This window comes from Crocuta crocuta, unplaced genomic scaffold, assembly GCF_008692635.1.
Source record: "Crocuta crocuta isolate KB4526 unplaced genomic scaffold, BGI_CrCroc_1.0 scaffold64, whole genome shotgun sequence".
NCBI lineage: Eukaryota > Metazoa > Chordata > Mammalia > Carnivora > Hyaenidae > Crocuta > Crocuta crocuta.
This window is the reverse complement of record NW_027530640.1, coordinates 12,766,685-12,783,231: the sequence shown is the minus strand read 5'-3', so window position 1 is coordinate 12,783,231 and position 16,547 is coordinate 12,766,685. Positions and strand designations below refer to the sequence as shown.

The following is a 16,547-nucleotide window of genomic DNA, read 5'->3' as shown; positions in this document are numbered from 1 at the left end:
CCCCCCCCCGTACCTGGGTGACTCAGTTGGTTGAGCATCCAACTTTTGATCTCAGCTCAGGTCACGATTTTGTGGTTCGTGAGTTTGAGCCTGAACTGGGCTCTGCACTGACAACACAGAGCCTGCTCGGAATTCTCTCTCCCTCTCTTAGCCCCAACCACACTCATGCTCTCTCGCTCTCTCTCAAAAAAAAAAAAGATTCCATCTCTCTGATGCTTTCCTCTGCTCACACTCTGTCTAAAAAACTTAAAAATAAATTTGTTAGATTTGTCATTGTGATCACATTTCTTTATATTTTCTCCAGGAAACACTTACTGGAAAGTATGGAGAAGACTCTAAGCTTATCTATGACCTGAAGGACCAGGGTGGGGAGCTGTTGTCCCTTCGCTATGACCTCACTGTATCTTTTTAAACCTGGCTCTTCGTACTTTAGATCAATCGGTTCTCATCAGGCTGGGGCTATTTCTAACCTCAGATATCGGGATAGCTAGACATAGATGGGATTAAATATGATGCTTGTGGCAATCAGGGAAGTTATTTCTTTAAACCAGGAATGGGACTTTGGCTAAACAGAACATAACCTTAAAAAGTCTTGTGAATCCTGAGTGAGACCTCCACTTTATGTTAGGAACCAGTTTCAACTCAATGATTAATCCTTTGGCTCCAGAATACCTCTCCCCTGCCATGTTCAGTGGACAAAGTTCTTAGCTGACCAACAGAATGTTTCCTTTATCTCCAAGCTATGTCAGAGAATCATCTGCTCAGAAATCCTACATAGAGACCTCTTCTACTCTCTGGCCAATCTGCCCAGCCCCTTCCCATGTTCAGCATAGCCCAGGGGAGACACTAACCAAAGAGAAAGGAACCTTAACTTTTTTGAGACTTCTGCTGTCTCTTGTATTAACAAAGTTGATTCTTTATGAAGTTCAGAAATGTACTTAATCTTATAGGGGATGGATTTACTCACACAGACATTAGACCCCAGCTTCTGTTGGTAGTGATAATCAACTGCCATACTGTGAGAGGAGAGGGCTTTCTCCTTAACTGTTATCAGGTTCCTTTTGCTCGATATTTGGCAATGAATAAACTGACCAACATTAAACGCTACCACATAGCAAAAGTTTATCGGCGAGATAACCCAGCCATGACCCGTGGCCGATACCGGGAATTCTACCAATGTGTGAGTATCTGGGGCATGATGGGTAACTTGGTTCTCCCTCAGTTTAGTAGAATCTGCTAGTACTCATGGTGTACCAAACAAACTGGAAGTACCAGATAATGCTAACCCCTAGATTTCTTTAGAAATTTAGAGAGTAGAAATTATTCTTCCCATTTTACATAAGAGTAAACTTGAGACTCAGCAGGATGAAGGGATCCTAGGGATAAGAAAGCCAAAGTCAGGAGTAGAACTCTTGGTCCAGTACTCTTTATATTAAATTAGAGCGATCAGATCACAGCGAAGGATGAAGAAATTAGATTCGAAATATCATCCAGATCATCCAGAGTGGTAGCAGAGCTTCTGAATAAATAGAGAAAATGACTAAGGACTAAGGCCATGTATTTGCCCCCATGGTGTTAGGAGGAAATAAGTCAAAGTGAGTGAGTGAGATAATGAAGGGAGACAGAAAGGAAACCAGACTGGTAAGAGACTCAAGAATGCTGAGAGTTTCCTCTGGGCTGCTGATCAGACATAATGAAGAAGGTGGTCTGTGCATGAGTGCAAACAGGCCTTCATAGAGGGAGAGCACAGCTCCCCGGAGTCCCTCTCTTAACCTTCACTTGAGAAGGTTAAACCTCTGGGACACGTGAGTGGCTCAGTTGGTTGAGCGTCCAACTTCGGCTCAGGTCATGATCTCACAGTTTGTGAGTTTGAGCCCTATGTTGGGCTCTGTGCTGATAGCTTGGAGCCTGGAGCCTGCTACAGATGCTGTGTCTCCCTCTCTCTCCACTCCTTCCCTACTCACACTCTGTCTCTCTCTCTCCAAAGTAAATAAACATTAAAAAAATAAACATTTAGGAGCACATGAGTGGCTCAGTCGGTTAAGTGTCCAACTTTGGCTCAAGTCATGATCTCACAGTTTGTGAGTTTGAGCCCCAGGTTGGGCTCTGTGCTGACAGCTCAGAGCCTGGAACCTGCCTTGGATTCTGTGTTTCCCCCTCTCTCTGCCCCTCCCATGCTTATGCTCTGTCTCTCTCTGTCTCTCAATAATAAATAAAAACTTCAAAAATTTAAGGAAAAAAACATTTTAAAACTAAAAAAAAAAGTTTAAACCTCTGAACCCTGAGGACCTATAGCTACCTTTCTCCCTGCAGGACTTTGACATTGCTGGACAATTTGATCCCATGATCCCTGATGCAGAGTGCCTGAAAATCATGTGTGAGATCCTGAGTTCACTTCAGATAGGCGACTTCCTGGTCAAGGTCAGAATTGAATGGGTCTGGGAAGGCAGAATTGGGTCTAGCCTCTCACAGAAGATTCTTGTGCAGAGAGACTAGTAGCCCAAGTGACCAAGACTATTGAGGTTCATGTCACATAAAGAGATTCTCTCCTCACTATGCCTTGGGTCCCTGCAGGTGAATGATCGGCGCATCCTAGATGGGATGTTTGCCATCTGTGGTGTTCCTGATAGCAAGTTCCGTACCATCTGCTCCTCAGTGGACAAGCTGGACAAGGTAATGACCCAAACACTTCACTCTTCTTTTCTCAGATCCCACCCTGCTCTGAGAAATGTAAAACAAGATCAGGAGAGAGGGGGGCCTGCGTTCTGTTCACCAGAAGATTAGCCCCAGAATATAGGTTGAAAGGCAACTTCTACTCCAGAACTACCCCTTCAGGAGGGCCGACACTTATTCTGCAGTGGAGAAGCCACCTAGGGGTTCCTTTACTGGTTTCTGTCTGTCTAGGTATCCTGGGAGGAAGTAAAGAATGAGATGGTGGGAGAGAAGGGCCTCGCACCCGAGGTAGCTGACCACATTGGGGACTACGTCCAGCAGCATGGTGAGGCACAAACCCTGCCTCTCCGAAAGCCATCTTCCTGGCCTCAAGTCTTCTGTGTGTGTGTGTGTGTGTGTGTGTGTGTGTGTGTGTGTCTGTCTGTGTGTGTCTGTGTGCGTGTGTGTGTATGCATGCATATGTGTGTAGTTCAGGCAAAAAAGGAAGATCCTCTACCTTTTTTCTCTTGTCCATCAGTCTGGCTTACAAATATGTCTCCCCAGGTGGGGTATCCCTGGTGGAACAGCTGCTCCAGGATCCTAAACTGTCCCAAAACAAACAGGCCTTAGAGGGCCTGGGAGACCTGAAACTGCTGTTTGAATACTTGACACTGTTTGGAATTGCTGACAAGGTGAGTCAGGTTAGGGGTGGACACCTTAGCTGAGCTCTGGGGTTTAGAGCCTTGATCCTCATCTGGTACTGACCGTGATCTTGTCCCCACAGATTTCCTTCGACCTGAGCCTTGCTCGCGGGCTGGACTACTATACTGGGGTGATCTATGAGGCGGTGCTGCTACAAACCCCAGTCCAGCCAGGGGAGGAGCCCCTGGGTGTGGGCAGTGTGGCTGCTGGAGGACGCTATGATGGGCTGGTGGGCATGTTTGACCCTAAAGGACGCAAGGTGCCATGTGTGGGGCTCAGCATTGGGGTGGAGCGGATCTTCTCCATTGTGGAGCAGAGGCTAGAGGTGAGACCTCGAGGTGGATAGAAGCGGTCTGGGCAGCTAGTGGCACATGAGCTATTTTCTTTGATCTTGAAGGGGGCAGGTGGTACTGTTTGGGGCAAGGAGCATCTTTGCAAAGAAATGGAGGAAAGGTGGTTGCTATCCTTCACACACTCCCACCCCAATGGAGGCCAATTTTATGGATCTCTGATCATTCTTTCTTCACAGAATCCTTTGCTCTGGGTTCCTCCTTCCCTCAGGGCTGTCAAGAGTCATGTCTGGTATATCCAAAAATCCAGATCTTCTTCAGAATACAGAACACTTAATATTTTACTGCTCTGTGCTGGGCACTGTGCTTAGTGCTTTTCATGCATTATCTAGCAAAATTCTTACACAGCCCTCTGAGAGTAGCCATTTTTATTATTTACATTTTCTAGTCAAGGAAACTAAAGCATTATAGATCATAATTTGCCCAAGGTTGTGAAACTTTTATGTAGCAGAGTCACACTTTGAATCCAGGCAGTCTAACTCCAAAGTCTTGGCTCCTAATCAGTCTGATACTGACTCCAAGTAGTAAGCATGTGCCTGAGACCTTGGGATCCCCCCAGATGGCTATCTTGACTCTCTGGCCCCTAGAGTCAAGGGAAGGCCCTCATGGCCTCAAGCACTCCTTTGCTACTGCTCTTAACTGGCTGCTTACATTTCCCTGAGGAATGCTCTGGTAGTAACCTTCCCACTGCTCCTATCCTTTTCTCTGGAATGGAAACCACCCATGTTTCCCAGCTGACGTCACTGTTCTGCTAGGCATCTGATGTTGTAAGAACTATGAAAATAGTTTTGTAGGAAAATACAAGGGGCATCTGCAGCATTCACTCTTTACCCTGACCACACACCCTGGGTTGGGCCCTATGGCCAAAGTATAAGAGGGACTGTCTCTTGACTGGGCACACAGTAAGTGAGAACTAGAACTAGGTGAGCCCACAGTGTCACTTCTGTGTGAATGTTCTTGTGAGCCCTTAAGGTACTAAAAGGAGACAAATTTGAAGTTACTGTACATAAACTACCTTTACTCTTACCCTACATTATCTATTCTGGCAAGTCATATGTACAAGCTAGTCAATTCCTTTCTTACATCTTTATGCTACCTTATTCCCAATTGCTAGAGAAGACTGGGCCCCTGTGCTGGTGGGGCTCCCAGATTTGGGTTTGGTCTCTCAGAATCCTGATAACAAATAGTCTGTTCTACTTGTTCCTCAAAAGTGTAAAAGGTGGCCCAGCTCTGTGACTCTTATCTGCCCCTTTCCCAGGCTTTGGAGGAAAAGGTACGGACCACAGAAACACAGGTACTTGTGGCGTCCGCACAGAAGAGGCTGCTGGAGGAGAGACTGAAACTCGTTTCGGAGCTCTGGGATGCTGGGATCAAGGTAGAGGAGGCAAGCCCAGGGTGACAGTGCTGGGCACAGACTAAGTAAAAGCTCATCCGTAGTGACTTCTTGGGAGTAGAGCTAACAGCACTTGGGCCCCAAGGATGTTGTCACTAAGGATAATAGAAGCCAGTTCTCATCATCTGCCTTGGTCCCCTGCAGGCAGAGCTGCTCTACAAGAAGAACCCAAAGTTGCTGAACCAGCTGCAGTACTGTGAGGAGGCAGGCATCCCACTGGTGGCCATCATTGGTGAACAGGAGCTCAAGGACGGGGTCATCAAGCTCCGTTCAGTGGCCAGCAGGGAAGAGGTAGGTGGGCAGGAAGGCTGAGGGAAGGGGAACGTATGCCATTTTGGCAGCCCAATGCCCATTCAAGACCTGAGCAGAACTCTGGCATTCCCATTAGTACCTACTTGGAATGGACTTGTTACTATTGTCATAGTAGGGAAGGAGTCCCATCTCCATCTGTATTGTGTCTCTGGCTCCCCAAAGGAGCACTGTCTACCTGAGGTGTTTGCCTCCCTTCCTAATCCAGCTGAGCTAAGCCTGATGACTAGAGGAAGGAGTAAGCACTCAGGAGTAGTGGAGTCAAAGGTGCTCATACCACCTTTCCTCATCCTGGCCAGGTGGACGTCCGAAGAGAAGACCTTGTAGAAGAAATCAAAAGGAGAACAAGCCAGCCCCTTTGCGTCTGCTGAGTTGAGCACACTGTAAGGGGAAAGTGGGACTGGCACTATTTGAAGCTAAGACAGAACTCTGCATCCGTACATCAGCAGCTTTGCACACTTCTGTTCCAGCAAGAAGACCTGAGCAGTGGTCAGAACATAGACTTTTTATTATGATTATTTTACTGGTAATCACAGGCAAAAATGGTCAGATATTAAACCATTTTTCACAGGAGGCCCTGGGGGCTTAGTCCAGTCTGGCTACAGGGACTGAGCCTAAAATGGTCTCCCCTGCAGGATCCTAACCGGATGGAGGGAATGCACTCCACAACCAATCGTCAAAGGTCCAATAAAATGACTCAACCACTGGAGCCTGTCTGTGTCACTATTGCCTAGCCCTTCCTTCCCAGTGGGAGCCTGGGCCTCCCATTTCGACTACTCGTGATCATTGTAAAATGGAGAAGGACTTACAGTAGGCGCCAGGAGCTCTTCCCCAAAGTGAAGGGTGCCTCAGGCGCACACCCAGGCCCTAGGAGGTGAGGCTGCTAGCACATCCACCCGCTGAGTTTCCTAGCTTTCACCTGACGGTCGGAGGTTCCCTCGGCGCACGTGCAGTGGATACCCCCACCCCCTTGGGAGGCGGGGTCGTGTTCAGAGCCAATGAGAGCTTGGGGGGTGGAGAGGTAGGGAAGCTTCCAGAGGCAGACGGGGAGGAGGTTATAAAGAGGGCACGGAGCAGCAGACAGGAGAGCCATGCAGTCCAAGCGGGAGTGTGAGGTAAGCCGTTTGCAAGACGGGGTCGACCAGCGCCGCCAGCGCTGGGCGTGGGGGCCTCCTTGGGCTGCAGCGGCACAAGCGAGGTGGCGGCCAGTGCGGCGATCCGCCGTTCCAACCTGCCCTTTCCCCTTTAGCTATGGTGTGAAAGGGTGAACCCGGAGAACAAGGCAGCGTTGGAAGCTTGGGTCAGGGAGACGGGCATCCGCCTGGTACAGGTGAACGGGCAGAGGAAGTATGGCGGGCCACCCCCAGGTACGGTAGTCCCAGCTCTCCACCAACCTCGACGGTCCCGGCCGACCCCCTCTGGGGGAGGGGCCTATCCCGGGGCTCTGCAGTCAGAAACCTGTAACCCGTTGCACCCCTTCCAAGCATTTAAGAAAACTGGTCTGTGGCTCTCTCCCCACCCGCCCCATCGAGGGAGGGAGCCAGTCGTAAGGTAGACCCTGCTGCGTGCCAGCCTCCTTGTTAGTTAATGCCGGCGACTCGGGGTGCAAGTGTTGCACCCATTTCACAGATGTTTGCTTATAGGCCCTCTCGCGCTGGGTTCCTGGGCTCGAACCCGGAACCACCCGGTTGGATGACCATACTCCTTTCCCACCCCCTTCCCCCAGGCTGGGTGGGCAGCCCGCCGCCGGCTGGGTCAGAGGTATTTATCGGGCGGCTGCCCCAGGACGTGTACGAGCACCAGCTGATCCCACTGTTCCAGCGCGTGGGCCGCCTCTACGAGTTCCGCCTGATGATGACTTTCAGCGGGCTAAACCGTGGCTTCGCCTACGCTCGCTACAGTTCGCGGCGCGGCGCCCAGGCCGCCATCGCCACGCTGCACAACCACCCGCTGCGGCCCTCCTGCCCGTTGCTTGTGTGCCGCAGCACCGAGAAGTGCGAGCTGAGCGTGGACGGGCTGCCTCTGGGGCTGAGCCGCCGCGCGTTGCTGCTCGCGCTGCAGCCCCTGGGTCCCGGCCTGCAGGAGGCGCTGCTGATGCCCAGCCCTGGGCCTGCGCCCGCGCAAATTGCACTGCTGAAGTTCAACTCGCACCGCGCCGCCGCCATGGCCAAAAAAGCCCTAGTGGAAGGTATGGGAGCTTCCATAGGCTGCGGGAGGCCGCTGGTTGGGGCCAAATACATTATGCCATGCGCTTTTACACTCAGCGTAGAGGGTAAAAAGCGAGATCGTAGGACTAAGAATCTTTGAATTTTCGAGCTCATACTATTTAATTTGAGATTTTTAAATTCCTATTGGTACTACCTACCACCTACCACCTACAGTAATTTTAAAGCTTCCCAGACATTATTCTGCAACTTAATCAGCATTCCAATGAAACAGATTGATCTTCCTCTTTAGATATGAAAAGAGACCGTTGTAAGAGAAATTGATTCACCCAAGGTAGTCCTACTGAGTCTACCTTTTATCTACCACAGAATTTCTTCCTCAGGCTGTTTTGAGAATTAGGTGGCACTTAGCACATTCCCTGATTCTTGGCAAGTAGTCACAGCAAAGGTTAGCTATTATGATGGTTATGAGGTAGACAAAGCCTGCATCAACCAGTGCTCCAAGAAGGAAACTTAGGAGATAGCAGTTACTACACCCTCTTTACAAAGAAACACAATGAAGCCTGGAGAAGTTGCTCAAGGTCACACTACCAGAAAATGGGTAGGCTAGAAATTAAACAGGCTTGCATCGAAAGGGCTTGGGGGCTCGGGAATCCAGGGGTTAGACGTGCCCTTGTCTCTGCCTTTTTTCCTGCAGGGCAATCACGCCTCTGTGGAGAACAGGTGGCCGTGGAGTGGCTCAAGCCAGATCTGAAGCAGCGACTCCGCCAGCAGCTCGTGGGCCCCTCCCTGCAGTGCCTACAGCCAGAGGGCAGTCGGTTGGCCCTGGCCAGGGACAAGCTAGAGTTCCAAGGGGCACGGGCTGCCCTGCAGCTGTTGTGCCAGAGGATGAAGCTGGGCAGCCCTGTGTTCCTCACCAAGTGTTTGGGCACAGGCCCTGCTGGCTGGCACCGCTTCTGGTACCAGGTGGTGATCCCTGGGCATCCAGTGCCCTTCAGTGGCCTCATCTGGGTCGTGCTGGCCCCAGATGGGCAGAATGGGCATGAGGTGGCTAAAAATGCTGTGTCTGCAAGGCTGCTAGAGGCACTTAGTGACTCTAGAGCCAGTCTTTTACGGTCTGCTGGGGCTGAAGCAGGTACCATGGTTAAGCAGTGACCCTGTCCTCTTCACAGGCAGCCTGAACGAGTTGGCAGAGCCTATATAAGTCCCCAGCCCAGCAGGCCTGGGCAGCCACCATCTGATCTCAAAGGGGAGAAGAGTGGGCTCTGCCCTACCTCTGACATAACCTCCCAGTCGGGGCAGGGCCCCGGCACACCTGGGACAGCTCTCAGCTCTCGTTAGGCTAAGTTGTGGTGAGGGACCTTGCCATCACCCTCCCAGCTCAGGGTCTAACCTTGGCCCCATGGTATTCCGTGGCCATTCTGTGTGATACACACACAAATCCTCCTCCCACAGCCTAGTATGAATCTCACTTCTTACTTTGTTGATTTGTCATCTTTGTTGGTTTTATTTAGGGGCTGGCTGAGCCAGAGGGTCCGAAATCTGCCTTTTGTCCCCACTACTTTACATTATGGTTATAGTGTATGTGTGAATTTGGGTTTTCTATGCTGGTTGTATTTATATTAAACCCCTGGTTGGTGTACACCTGTGTCTGTGCTGTCTTGCCCCAGCCGTGGGCTTTTCTTACACTGGTAGAGTGAGCAGCCGCCACAGGGCAAGTGCTTCCTCACATCAGTGCCCTTGGTCCTGAGCCTCTAGCTATGCATCTTTGTGCACAGCACAAGAGTATTATAAATAGCGGGGCACCTGGGTGGCTCAGTCGGTTAAGCTTCTTGACTTCAGCTCAGGTCAAGATCTCGCGGGCCCGTGAGTTCAAGCCCCGCATGGGGCTCTGTGCTGACAGCCAGAGCCTGGAGCCTGTTTCAGATTCTGTGTCTCCCTCTCTCTCTGACCCTCCTCCCACTCACACTCTGTTTCTCCCTGTCAAAAACAAATAAATGTTTAAAAAAAAAAAAGTATTATAAATAGCCCCTCTGGTATCCAGGCCAGGAAGCAAGACTTCCCCAATGAGGACCCATTTTGAGATTCAGCTCATCCCCTCAGTCACTTTCATCCTCACTCTCCTCCCCTTCCTTCTGAGCTGTGGAGTCTTCTTCCTCCCTCAGTCCTGCAAAGAAGTCATCTGTGCTCCAAGCCTTGCTGCTTAGGGCCCGCAGTGGCCCTCCCTTTTTCTTCCTCTGGCGGTAGTCATCCACTACCACAGTCCGCAGCTGGGCCATGTTCCAGAACTTAAGTCGCTGGTCATGGCCACTGCTGGCCAGGAAGCAGCCACAGTGGGAGAGGGCCAGCTTCTCCACAGGCTCTCCAGCATGCTGGCCCACAGTGCCCACCACTCGGTTCGGAAGGATATTGACAGCCCTGGGCAGAGAGAGAAAAGCGTTGGGTCCTGGCTGGTTGGGCATAACCTTTATGTGATCTTAGGGCTGTCTAGTTTCTCTTACCTGATGATCCCATCGGTGGAACCAGTGCACAGCAGGCTCTCAGTGACTGGAACCATGCAGTCAATAGACTCAGCTCTTAGGGCAAACCGATCACTTGTGGCCCCAAAGCCATTCCAGTTGAAGAGATATATAGTACCTTCACTGGAGCCACAGGCCACCTTCTTCCCATACTGTAGGGAAATGGAGAAAAACATGTCTGTGGCGCTCCTTCAGACCAGATTGCTAGCATAATCCCAAACCCCCATACCAAGCTGTACTTTCATGAGAGTGACTGATGTCAGGTCTCCAGACTGAGGCTCTGAGAGCAGTTCAAACCGGCGTCGCCTGATGTTGAAGACACCAAGGCAGCCATCACCACTGTAGAAAGAGTAGAGCAACAGGCTTGGCAAAAGCTCCCAGTGAGAAAGACATTTAACAGGGAAGGGGAGGGAGCTTTGAGGCTGTACCTGGCTGTCAGCAGCAGCTTCTTGGCTGGATCCAGAGCCATGTCGGCAATATACTCCTCATGCTGCCGCATATCCATTAAGGGGCCCTCCTTCCGCTGGTCCCAGAGCCGGATACCACCTGTGTCATCCCCAGTGGCCAGGACATGCTCATCTACCAGTAGGAGACTGTTGATGGGGGCACTAGAGATACAGAGCTTCTTGAACCATTTTTGTTTCAATAGGGACTTAACCACCTTACCCATAACCTCAACACTCACCCTTGAGCCTTACGCTTACCCTTACCTGTGAGCCTTGGAAATGCGTCTTTCCAGTCGGCCCTGCTCCACATCTAGAACATGGATGGCTTTGTCCTTGGAGACAGTAACAAGTTCTGGGGGAAAAAGGTGCCCAGGTCATGGTGCTGCTCGCTGATCCCTTGCCACCATATTGCTGGCTGCCTTCCCCAGTACTCACTCTGCCCATCTTCAGAGAAGACCACGGCTCGACAGGATTTGAGGTGGTGACCTGAAGACCAGAGCTCCTTCGTTTCTCCCTCTTGGCAGGAGTAGGAAAAGCTGGGAGGAGGGGCAGGAGAGTGAATGACCCCAGATCCTGGCAGCATGGAACGTAAAGACTGACTAGTCAACCATCCACCTACCTAGGAACTCACAGTTACACACCACCAAACCCAAGGAGCTCACCATCCCATTTTTCCACTTTCAGTGAGCTTCAAATGGTCCATCTTTCATTCAGTAGACATTAATTCAAAGTCTGTTTGCTCTGGATTTCTTTGTAAGCTGACCTCATTAGATCTGGACTACTATGAAGGGCATGAAATATTTACTGAAGTGAGAACAGCCTCAGGAGTTGGAAATGTAAAAATCAACAAGACAGGGCTATTGTACCTCAGGTCACAACTAATTACAACACACTATGGCCACATGATGAAAAGAAAGTAGGATCAAAATGGAGGTGGAGCAGAGAAGCACAAGCCGGGAAGCTCAGCTTTGAGGCAAATACTTGTCCACACTGTATCCCCAGTGCCTACCTCAGAGCAGATCTTCAAAAAGGGCCAATGATAAATGCTTGCCAACAAGTTTCAGGTGAGCAGAACTGTATCTGCTTATTTTTTGCTCTATCCCAGTGCCTAGCTTGAGACTAGAGCCCTGGAAAGCTAAGGTTATGATGGGAGTTGGGTCATGAAGAGTTAAGTAGTTGACGTGGCAGATACTGGAGGCAGATGTCAATGTCTCTTCTAGGTAGAGACAAGAAATGAGGTGGGTTCCAGTGGCAGGAGAGTGCAATGGCTGAATCTGGAAAAATGGGTTGGACTGGACTTGAGACCATAGGCCAAGCAGAATCCTATGGGAAAAGGAACCTCTTTGGAATAGCCACGGGAGAAGTCAGAAGCCTGCAGAAAGGCAGTGGCTGGGAGTAGGGAAGAGGAGAAAAACCTGACGCACTGGGGGTGTGAGTAAAGGTGAAGGTCTAGGGGGACTCCTAAGAGTCCGGCATGAAGTAAGTTATGAATGGCAGTAGAATAGAACCCACATTTGTTGAACTCAGGTGCTGTAGTATACACCTGACACTCTGCATGGTAGGTACAGGCATACCTCCTTTCACTGTGCTTTACAGATACTGCATGTTTTACAAACTGAAGGTCTGCAGCAACCCTCTATGGTGTGTATGTCTATCCGTGCCATTTTTCCAATAGCATTTGCTTACTCCGTGTCTCTGTGTCACATTTTGGTAATTCTTGCATAATTCCAAACTTTTTTATGATACCTGTTGTGGTGATATGTGATCAGTGATTATGACTGACTCAGATGATGGTTAGCATTTTTTGGCAATAAAGTATTTTGTTAATTAAGGTGTGTATATTGTTTTTTAGACATAATGCTAGTGAACATTTAATAGACTATACTGTCATGTAAACTTAACTTACATTCATTGGGAAACCCAAAAATTCCTATGACTTATTTCATTGCAAAGGTCTAGAGCCAAACCTGCAATATCTCAGAGGTAAGTCTCTATTATTATTCACATTTTTGAAGATGAAAATAGGGAAGTTAACTTGCCCAAGGTGACTGAAGCTAATGAGGAGGTTGAGGTTTAAATTCATTAAGTAAATCTGCAGCACAACCCTTCTGGCTAAAACCTTCAGTGACTTTTCACTGCTTCCGCCCTACTTCTCTTCTTCAAAATCAAAAACATACTGAGCACCCACCCTGGTCTAGAAGCAGGAGGTATAACGGATAACGTAACAGACTACAGATTACACAAGTGTTTTTCAGACTCCACTCATGACCCATTAATGAGCTTCAATCAGCATTCTATGTGTGTGCCTGCAATAACGATGTAATAAACCAGAAAATATCAGACTACATCACACATAATATTAAAAAATATTTTTCCTGTGGGGTGAGGCCAAAAAAGTTTGAAAAACATGTTTGTTTTTTTTTAGCTGAGGAGAGAAGCATTCAAATAATTACACAAATGAATGTATGATTACAAGCCATTAGGAAGTTTATGAGGGAAAGCTATCTGGTGCCAACAAAGCAGCGTCTAATGGGTAATCTAATGTAGTTTGGGAAATGGAGGGCAAGTGCAGAAACGTTGAGAACTCAGGAATTTTGGGTACAAGTGAGGGGGAAAGGGGCTTTCCGGGCAGAAAGAATAACCTGCAAGGAGAGGAGGATTTAAGATACATTAAAAAGTTAAGAAGATGAATAAACACAGTAAAAGGGAAAGTGAGAGAGGGCTAGGTGGTCAAGACTCCTAAGAGCCAGATTAAGGAGTCTGGACTTAATCCTAAAAACTACGGTAAACCGTTGAAGGGTTATAATCAAGAAAGAGAGGTGGCGGGGTTTGTGTGTTTGAAACATTAAAGCAGGCAAGAAGCAAATGGGGGGCCACACAGAGCCTGTTTCAGACCCAATATAATAATCCAGTGAACAATAACACTGTCCTGAACGCTTTGTCGTCCCGCTACTGTCTCTGGGCTTCGTCCGGACATTGAGCCGCTCTCTTTTCTTACACTCTACGCTTCTTTCAAGAGATTTCTGTGGTAACTGGTTTAAAACCAAATGCTATCAAACAACTAGGCCAAGATGAGTCCTGCGACTTTCTCTTGTCCCACCTCCATCCCTGGGAAGCTTGCAGATCCGGCAGCCCCCAGCCCTGCCCGGCACTTACACGAATACGTCCCCATCCACGTCCCCCGCCGCCAGGAGGTCGCGAGTGGGATGGAACGCCAGCCCACTGGCTGGCGCTTCCAGCACGATGTCTTCCGGAGTGTCCCGGATGCGGATCTCGGCTTCCGTGGAGTCCGGGTCCTCCTCGTCGATCCCATCCTCCAAAGACCTCTCCTTACACGTGCGGTCCATGCACCAGAAGATTCCGAGCGGCTCACAGTGGAGCAGTGAGCCCCAAACCCTTCCACACGGCTGGAAGAGTGGCCCAGATTCCGTTTCCGCCTTGGGGGCGGAGCCGGAAGTGGTGCTGAGACGCGGGAAGTCCAGGCAGGCTGCCGCTACTGTGGGTGGAGTGGATCCCAGGGACTTGGTCCTCCAGTTGTACTTCTCCGTGTTCCTTGTACTTCTCCGTGTTCCCGTGGCCCTTTTTGGGCCAGGTCGACGACGCAATCGTCATTGCTCTCCGTGGTCAAATCACATAAAGTTGGGAACTCCCTTTAAGTCCTTTCCCCTCATTCTGATCGATGCTGACAGGTAGGGTATTCCCTCCAGCAACTATAAAGGATGATTTGCTGCCCTCGGGATAGCAGAAGGGGACGCCAGCACTTCGTAGGTTTGCAAAGCCCAAGGGCGGCCTCGAGGTTAGTCCGGCAGCGAAAGCCCCACACCGCGAGAATTTGATGTGTGGTTGTCTTGGACAGCAGGTCGCCCAAGGGCACGCTTAAGCTGCTGCATTCTGTGCTCACGTCTTTAGGGCCAAAGGAACAGCATCCTGCCAGTTCCTGTAGTTTGGCTGCATACCCTCATTGGGCCGGACCAACAGTGCTCAGAGCTGGCAAGGAGTTGCTAAGGAAGAAAATGGGCACAACAGTTGACATTCTGAACATTCTGGTTACCAAAGGCTCCACAAAGATGGGAGCACTATGTGGTGGGGTACATAAGGAGCACAAGCTCCTGTGACTGTAAAGAAGCCTCTCACATAAGTAATGCTAAGCCTTCTAAGATATCTTATATGCTGATGCCCAACCCCCTTAATAAGAGGTGTAAGTGAGGTGAGGGACCTCAGAGAAGCTGTATGTCCTGTGTGTATGGGAAAGTTGCCATGTGGTGTTGGGGGTCCTTGTCACTCACCATATGGACAACCAGAGGACCTTGGTGATGTCCACAAGGCTTGGTGATATTTGCAGATTCTGATTTTAACTGGAAAACTTTTTTAAAAGTTTTTTTAATGTTTATTAAAAATTTTTTTTAAATGTTTATTAAATTTTTTTTAATGTTCATTTTTGAGACAGACAGTGCAAGCGGGGGAGGTGCAGAGAGAGAGGGAGATACAGAATGTGAAACAGGCTCAAGGCTCTGAGCTGTCAGCACAGAACCTGATGCAGGGCTCAAACCCACAACCCCCAATATCATGACCTGAGACGAAGTCTGATGCTTAACCGACTCAGCCACCCAGGCACCCCATGTTTATTTATTTTGAAAGAGAGAAGTGTGAGCAGGGGAAGGGCAGAGAGTGAGTGACACAGAACTTAGCAGGCTCCAGGCTCCCAGCTGTCAACACAAGAGCCCAACTGGGGCACAAACCCGGCAAGGTTATGACCCACAGACTGCCAGATCATGACCCGAGTGGAAGTTGGATTTTTAACCAACCGAGCCACCCAGGTGCTGCCCCCCCCCCCAAAAATTTTTTTTTAAAGTAAGCTCTACAGGGGGCGCCTGAGTGGCTTAGTCGGTTAAGCGTCCGACTTTCGCTTAGGTCATGATCTCGCGGTTCGTGGGTTCGAGCCCCGCGTCGGGCTCTGTGCTGCCAGCTCAGAGCCTGGAGCCTGTTTCAGTCTGTGACTCCCTCTCTCTCTGACCCTCCCCTGCTCACGCTGTCTATCTCTCTCTCTCCTAGAAATAAATAAAAAACATTAAAAAAAATAATAAAGTAAGCTCTACAGCCAGAATGGGGCTTGAACTCACAACCCTGAGTTCGAGGGTCACATGTTCTACTGAGTCAACCAGCCAGGTGTCCCCTGCAGAAACTTTTTTTTTTTTAACATAACCTCAAGATGCTGTTGTCTTCATAATGTAACAAAATATAAACCTTAGAATTGGACCACTTGACCCTCTTATTTCCTCCCAGTTCAAAATTCTTGCATTTCTTAATAGCCAGCATTTTCTTAGATCTGCAATTGGGCTCAACACATTCAAGCCTCAGCAAGATCGTCTTTGTAGTTTTAGTCTTTTTCCAGAAAATCAGTATAGTCTGCCCACCAGAACCATTCTGCTTCCCTGGGCTTACAGAAAATCTTTGCCTTTCTTGTACTGTATACACTTTGTGGGATTGATGGTTGCCACACTTCTTGCACAACGCCTGGCAGCTTTAGGAAGATTCACCATGGTTGCAAGAGCTCTGCTGGCATGGAAAGAGTCAGAAACTAGTTTTATTAATGTTTTAAATTTATTTTTGAGAAAGAGAGAATGCGAATGAGGGAGGGACAGGCTCCATGCTGACAGCAGCGATCCCAATATAAGGCTTGAACTTAATGAACTGCAGGTTCATGCATGACCTGACCCGAAGTCAGATACTCAACAGACTGAGCCACCCAGGCACCCTAGAAATGAATTAAAACTGAGTCAAATCCCAGATTTTTTTTTTAATTAAGCTCTATGCCCATGAGGCTTGAACTCATGACCCGCACATCAAGAGTCACATGTTCTAAGAACTGAGCCAGCCACACACCCCAACCCCCAGGTCTTAAATTTAATCAACTTCTAGGTATCTTTATCTGAGCCAGGTCTCTGTGACCCTTTAACTGAAACCACTGCTTACAACCATGAAACTAGGGTGTCATTTACTGTGCGATATTA

General features: G+C 49.1%; 3 protein-coding genes across 4 annotated transcripts in view; 2 read left to right on the top strand and 1 right to left on the bottom strand.

Moving 5' to 3' along the window:
• HARS1 (histidyl-tRNA synthetase 1) overlaps positions 1-6,115 on the top strand; it is a 14,601-nt gene extending 8,486 nt beyond the window's left edge. Inside the window, exons 4-13 of one of the 2 annotated variants that reach the window (XM_077768782.1) lie at positions 305-400; positions 1,055-1,180; positions 2,314-2,421; positions 2,575-2,673; positions 2,905-2,998; positions 3,217-3,344; positions 3,437-3,679; positions 4,963-5,079; positions 5,242-5,388; positions 5,706-6,115. In XM_077768782.1, coding sequence (XP_077624908.1) covers positions 305-400; positions 1,055-1,180; positions 2,314-2,421; positions 2,575-2,673; positions 2,905-2,998; positions 3,217-3,344; positions 3,437-3,679; positions 4,963-5,079; positions 5,242-5,388; positions 5,706-5,777 — 1,230 coding nt within the window. In that variant the 3' untranslated portion in view covers positions 5,778-6,115. The remainder of the gene's footprint in view (positions 1-304; positions 401-1,054; positions 1,181-2,313; positions 2,422-2,574; positions 2,674-2,904; positions 2,999-3,216; positions 3,345-3,436; positions 3,680-4,962; positions 5,080-5,241; positions 5,389-5,705) is intronic. The other variant, XM_077768783.1, reaches the window with a different exon arrangement.
• A 333-nt stretch (positions 6,116-6,448) lies between these two features.
• Positions 6,449-8,962, top strand: DND1 (DND microRNA-mediated repression inhibitor 1). Its single transcript, XM_077768785.1, has 4 exons — positions 6,449-6,521; positions 6,656-6,773; positions 7,133-7,594; positions 8,269-8,962. The coding sequence occupies exons 1-4, from the start codon at positions 6,498-6,500 to the stop codon at positions 8,724-8,726; spliced, it is 1,062 nt and encodes a 353-aa protein (XP_077624911.1). The 5' UTR covers positions 6,449-6,497; the 3' UTR covers positions 8,727-8,962.
• Positions 8,963-9,058: 96 nt separating this feature from the next.
• Positions 9,059-13,970, bottom strand: WDR55 (WD repeat domain 55). The gene is made up of 7 exons (XM_077768784.1): positions 13,693-13,970; positions 10,972-11,072; positions 10,801-10,888; positions 10,519-10,698; positions 10,330-10,429; positions 10,073-10,242; positions 9,059-9,989 (listed from the first exon to the last, which is right to left on the bottom strand). Exons 1-7 carry the CDS (start codon positions 13,881-13,883, stop codon positions 9,671-9,673), a joined length of 1,149 nt encoding a protein of 382 aa, XP_077624910.1. The 5' UTR covers positions 13,884-13,970; the 3' UTR covers positions 9,059-9,670.
• Positions 13,971-16,547: the final 2,577 nt, after the last annotated feature.

Excerpts from the sequence above, each read along its gene's own strand:
- WDR55 (XM_077768784.1), bottom strand. The coding sequence starts at position 13,883 with ATGGACCGCACGTGTAAGGAGAGGTCTTTGGAGGATGGGATCGACGAG. Across the intron at positions 10,699-10,800 it reads CGCATTTCCAAGGCTCACAG|TGCCCCCATCAACAGTCTCC; the intron begins GTAAGGGTAAGC and ends CTGTATCTCTAG. Across the intron at positions 10,430-10,518 it reads AAGCTGCTGCTGACAGCCAG|TGGTGATGGCTGCCTTGGTG; the intron begins GTACAGCCTCAA and ends CTCTTTCTACAG.
- DND1 (XM_077768785.1), top strand. The coding sequence starts at position 6,498 with ATGCAGTCCAAGCGGGAGTGTGAG. Across the intron at positions 6,774-7,132 it reads GTATGGCGGGCCACCCCCAG|GCTGGGTGGGCAGCCCGCCG; the intron begins GTACGGTAGTCC and ends CCCTTCCCCCAG. Across the intron at positions 7,595-8,268 it reads CAAAAAAGCCCTAGTGGAAG|GGCAATCACGCCTCTGTGGA; the intron begins GTATGGGAGCTT and ends TTTTTCCTGCAG.